At 50.8% G+C, this 5785-nt stretch overlaps 1 protein-coding gene across 1 annotated transcript in view; it reads right to left on the bottom strand.

The window, feature by feature from the left end:
- Positions 1-2075: 2075 nt before the first annotated feature.
- The window catches only part of bmp16 (bone morphogenetic protein 16), a gene marked incomplete at its 3' end in the record, with an annotated part of 11565 nt that continues 7855 nt past the window's right edge, over positions 2076-5785 (bottom strand). Inside the window, exons 2-3 of the mRNA XM_084440225.1 lie at positions 3685-4067; positions 2076-3175 (exon numbers count right to left, since the gene is read on the bottom strand). Coding sequence (XP_084296351.1) covers positions 2076-3175; positions 3685-4060 — 1476 coding nt within the window. The 5' untranslated portion in view covers positions 4061-4067. The remainder of the gene's footprint in view (positions 3176-3684; positions 4068-5785) is intronic.

The raw sequence follows: 5785 nt of genomic DNA, 5'->3' as shown, positions 1-5785 counted from the left end.
CAGTACATTACAACACACACACACACACACACACACACACATACACACACACACGCACACACAGACGGCTTGGATAGTGTGCATGTGTTGAGCATATGATGGCAGTAGCGTCACATAGCTTTGCGTAGAACACCACAGAATGTCTGAAAGCGAAATGCGAGACCTGCAAAAGCGAAGCCAGCTGAAGAGTTACGGTAACACAATGACGCTAAGTACAGGAGTAAAGACAAAACAACCTGCTGTACCAAAGCTACTGTATAACGGCTGCAGCAGGCTCCAGTTTTAGGTGTTATACGGTAAATGTGGATTTTTGTAGAGTGCAGATATCTTAAATATTGTATTTTCAAGATTAAATTCATCATATGTGGTTGCTACTTAAATACATAATGTGTCTTTTAAGTTAGATTTTACAGTTGAATGGAATTACGTTCATTGACAATGATTACTTGAAATTTCTGCATCCCTGCAAAGGAAATGTACAAAAGAATTCACTCTTTAAATAATAATAATAATAATAATAATAATAATAATAACAATAATAATAATAGTAGTAGTAGTAGTTGTACATTCAAACAATAGCATAATAATTCCTTTGTATTATTGTGGTGGTTTTAAATATTTCATGACAGTGAGCTTGGCAAAGACAACCTGTCTGTCTGTCTGTCTGTCTGTCTGTCTGTCTGTCTGTCTGTCTGTCTGTCTGTCTGTCTGTCTGTCTGTCTGTCTGTCTGTCCGTCTGTAGGAATCCAATTCTGAAGTGACTGACAAATTTCTTTCCGATCTCTCTTGAGAAGTCCTGGTTAGGCTTCCGTTGGCCATAACTCCACGTTCTATTTGATCCCTTAGTTGATCGTTCAGTTCTGTGCTTTCATCCTTAAATGGTGTACAGTCACCCCATTGGTTTAGATGAAGAACAAGCTGTGATGGATCAGTATTCTGACTTTTGGGAGTATAGGGACTCCTGGACCCCCACTCTCCTGCCCCACTGTCAGTCAATCCTGTCCAGAATGTCCACTTTTGTTCTCTGGAAAAGGCATCCATTCGGCAACCAAGTCTAATTGTTCAGTCTCTTTGGTCCTTCAACCCTCTGCCTGTGTGTATCTTCTGTCCAGGATAGTGTTGAGATGAGGACAAATGATGAGCGGTGCACGGAGACACACACACACACACACACACACACACACACACACACACACACACACACACACACACACACACACACACACACACACACACACGCACACAGACGTAGGATAAGATGATAGGGCTGGAGGACACATAGATATAGCACAGGATGGCCAGGGAGCAGTTACGTCATAATGAGTGCTATCTCTCTCTGTACACTGATTCCTCTTCCTGTCTTGTCGTTCAGGACTGTACTGTAGCTTGGAGATCGTGGCATTCTCTCTCTCCTTCATTCTCTCTCTCCTTCACTCCCTCCATCCGACCCCTCCCTCTATTTCTTACTCTCTCTTTTCACAATGTAGTAGTCCTGTGGGATATGTGTGTTTTTCTCTCTTTCTTTCTCTCCTCGACTCCTCTTTTTTTTGTCAGACTGACGGATGTCGGTCCATCCATCCCTCCATCCATCCATCCTTTTATCCATCCATCCATCCGTCCGTCCGTCCGTCCGTCCGTCCGTCCGTCCGTCCATCCATCCATCCATCCCTCCATCCATCCCTCCCTCCCTCCCTCCCTCCATCCATCCATCCATCCATCCATCCATCCATCCATCCATCTATCCATCCATCCATCCATCCGTCCTCAGCTCTCTCTCTCTCTCTTCTGTTCAGGTGCTGTAGCTTCCCCTCTCTCCCCCTCGTCCTCCCTCTCTCTCCCCATCTACCTTCTACTATCATCTCCCCTCTTCCCCCTCCCTCTCCTTTTCTTCCTCTCCCTCCCTCTCCCCTCTCTCTCCTCTCTCTCTCCTCTCCCGTCCTATCCCTCTCTTTCTCCCCCTACGACAGCCGCAGCCCTCCGCCACCATCTCCCCTCTTCCCTCAATCCCTCCATCCCTCCCTCCCTCCTCCTTCACTCTCTCCCTCTCGAGCCCCCCCCCCCCCTCCCCCGCCTTGCTACCGGCAGCCGCACCCCTCCACCACCATCTCCTGGTAGTTCTTGAGCACCACGTGGTCCTGCGGGTCCAGGTAGAGCAGGGCGATGGGGCTGAGGGCGGTGGGCACGCAGCAGGCGCGCGGCACGGCGCCGTTCACCGAGTTCACCAGCGTCTGCACCATGGCGTGGCTGGACGAGTTCATGTGATCCGCCAGCGGGAAGCGGCACTCGCCCAGGCAGAAGAAGGCGTCGTAGCCGCTCGGCGCCACGATCCACTTGTCCCAGCCCACGTCCTTGAAGTCCACGTACAGCGGGTGGCGGCGGCAGCGGGCGCGCGACAGACGCTTGAGCTTGGCCGCCCGGCCGCCGTTGCGCTTCACGCGCCCACGCTCGCCCCAGGCGCCGCCGCCTCCCGGGCCGCCCCAGCCCGGAGCGAACCCTCGGGTGTCCCGGTCCCTCTCCCGGTCCCGGCCGGCGCGGTCCTTGCCGCTGCCGCCCCTGGCCATCTCTCTTGCCTCCTTCTTTCCCCTGGACACCCCCCCTCCTCTCTGGGCGGCGCCGGAGGTCCTCCTGCTATGGGCGGCCAGCGGGTCCCCACGGCCGTCATGGCTGTAAGTCACCAGCAGAGGTCTCTCTTGCGCCCAGCTGTCATCATCCTGCCCCAGGGACCTTCTCACCCTCAGGTGGCCCTCTCTGTGGGGCCTGCCCCCCCCAGGACTGGGGGAGAGAGACTGGGGGCCCTGGGTCTCTTCCTGGGCCCGGGTGGCGTTGCCCTCTGGGGTGACCTCCAGGAGGAATTTCAGGCCGCCTGTCCGAGAGAGGGCCCCTTGGAGGAGCTCCGCGGTGAGGCTGAAGGCCTCCCAGTAGCCCCTGGGACTGGAGCTGGAGCTTAGTAACCTGGTCTCCAGCAGGGTGGGCTTGGGGTCTCCATGCTCCCCCAGGAACAGGTCGAGTCTGTGGGGCCCTTGGCCCAGTGAGGAGGCACCTCGGAGCAGCCGTAGCTCAGCTGAGACCAGCCTCTCATCCTGGGGGAAGGAGGACACGTTGAAGAAGATGTGGATATTTTGGTGGTTGTCTGGGGCGGAAATCTTATTCAGGGACTGGGAGGGACCACTGGGTTCTGGGAGAGGGGAATAGACAGAGAGAGAGAGAGAGAGGGAGAGAGAGAGGGAGAGAGAGAGAGGGAGAGAAAGATGAAAGGGAGAAATAGCGAGAGGCAGAGAGAGAGGGAGGAAGAGAGAGAGAGAATTAATATGTTAGTAGGTCTGTCAAACTGAAAATGGACACAGTTTACTAGTGATGAACAGAGTGAAAATGGAGATATACTTCATCACAGACTGAATGACACCGTGGTGTGAAAACGCTTTCAACATAGTGTCTGTATTTGTTACCAGTGTGTGTGTGTGTGTGTGCATGTGTGTACAATGTGTGTGTGTGTGTGTGTGTATACGTGTGTGTGTGTGTGTGTGTATACGTGTGTGTGTGTGTATACGTGTGTGTGTGTGTGTGTATACGTGTGTGTATACGTGTGTGTGTGTGTGTGTGTGTATACGTGTGGGTATACGTGTGTGTGTGTGTGTGTATACGTGTGTGTGTGTGTATGTGTGTGTGTGTGTGTCCATGGCTCACCAGTGTGGTGGAAGCTGCGGACCGTGTTGGCCTGCTGGATGTGGTGTGAGGGGAAGCTGAAGTCCGGGTCGCCCAGCAGGTGGTACTGCTGGGAGTGGAACCGGTAGAGGTCCAGCAGATACAGGGGAACCGGAGACCTGGGCCGCGGTCGGGGCTGGCTGGGCAGGCCCAGGCGGCTCAGCAGGAGGTTCTGAACAGTCTGGGCCAGGCTGGGCTCCGGGGGTGCTGCTGGGGGGGAGGAGGGGGAGGCGGACAGTGTCCCCGGGGAGGGAGGCCCTCCATGGGGCTGCTGGCTGGCACTGGCTCCCCCCTGGTGGCCAGACGAGGCGTGAGGTAGCAGCAGGACCATGAGGACCAGGAGGTTAGCAGGGTACATGGTGAACCTGGAGGACGACAGGTGGAGGTGGGTGAACGTGATTGATGGTTGGTCGATTGCAGAGGAGAGGAGCAGAGAGGATATGCTGAGGCCTCCAGGCTCTGTTTGCAGCTGGTGGGTTAAGCTGGGTTGATACATATGAGCTATTAGTCTAGTCTATCACTTGTGTTTGTAGTTGTGTCACCTGCTTTATCTAACATACTAATTTCTCATTATAATATAGGAACTCCACTGTGTCCTGTATTAGTGTGTTTGCACACATCACTGTGTTTTCTTACTGTTCATTTATATCTAGCTTTGTGTTACCAAGGGCACCCAAGCACCCTGAGGATAAGAGTGATAAAACTGTCTGTATCTGTCTTGTGTGTGTGTGTGTGTGTGTGTGATATAGTGAGTGTGTGTTTGTGTACAGTATGTGTGTGTGTGTGTGTGTGTGTGTGTGTGATTCAGTAAGTGTGTGTTTGTGTATGTGTGTGTCCATGCGTGCATGTAAGCGAGAGATTTATGAGTTCACAGTGATATGTTAAACTATTTACTCTTATGTTTAGTTAACCTATGGACATCTGTTTTGTGGACAGCAAAGCTATCCTATTATCCTAACTGCTTCTTCTCATCGTATCCTCTCTTCTGCCCTCAATTATCCAACTGACAAAGCCACTATGTTAGCTGTGCAAAATGTTTAAACTAGGTATACCTAATTGGTTAAAAATGCTTTGTAGGCCTTCAGTAACTTCACCGAACACTTTTGGGCTGTCTTTGAGGTTTCTTTAGATCTATAAGATGAAAGGCTGCTTTCAGCTGTAATCTTCAGCTCAAACTTTGTCAAGCCTCTTCTTGGAGAGCTGTCTCCCACCACTGACCCTCGGTAGGATAAGGCAGCAGCTACTAGCCTGTTGTTCAGTAAGCTTGTTGACTTCTTAGCCTATTCGCCTGTTACATTTCAAGATTCAAGATTATTTAATTCGTCAAAACTAATGTACAGTCACAGTGAAATGTTGCTGCCGTTTGAGATGTGCTCATTACAGATAAACTACAATACACAATTTACAAATCACACAAGAAGCACCAATCTGTAAAGAGAATATACCGGTATATGGATGGATTATGCAAATAAATAACCTGTGTGTGTGTGTGGGAGGGGGGGGGGGGGGGGCTGTGTGTGCTATGTGTGCTATGTACAGTACAGCTATAGTTATAATAAATAATCCCAGGGGTGAAATACGGTATGTCATCTGCATTTGCATATATGGTTATGTTATATACACTAGATATTCTGATCCACTAGATATAGTGGCGCTGAGAGAGAAAGAGTTCTCCATGAGTTTCTCCATGTTCGCTGTGTGAACAGTTCCTTTTCCCTGACCAGAGCAGAAAGAACAGCCCGTCGCCTTGAGATTAGCTTGTGGCCAGTTAACCTGTTAACTAGTAGCCAGTTAGCTTGATGGCCAGCTAGTTTGTCTGCTAGCTTCTTTCAAAAGGTAACTTCCTGATCTGTTAACCTGCAGCACAGGAGCCAGGCTAGTGTTGGAGGTGCTACTATATAATTAGCCTTAGCTCAGCCAGGCTACTGTCCAGTTACAACCCTCCTCCTTAGTGCAGGTCTCACAGTAACAGCCTGAACCAATAACTACAACCCATGGGACCTAACACTGCATGAAAAGTGGAGTTTTTTGTCGGTAAGCAGCACTGTAAATTGCAGTGGAATTTCATCCAATGGTACTCTAG

The sequence above is a fragment of the Borostomias antarcticus genome (genome assembly GCF_949987555.1).
Source record: "Borostomias antarcticus genome assembly, chromosome: 1".
Classification (NCBI taxonomy): domain Eukaryota; kingdom Metazoa; phylum Chordata; class Actinopteri; order Stomiiformes; family Stomiidae; genus Borostomias; species Borostomias antarcticus.
The sequence above is the reverse complement of the archived record's forward strand: the minus strand, read 5'-3'. Positions and strand labels throughout refer to the sequence as shown.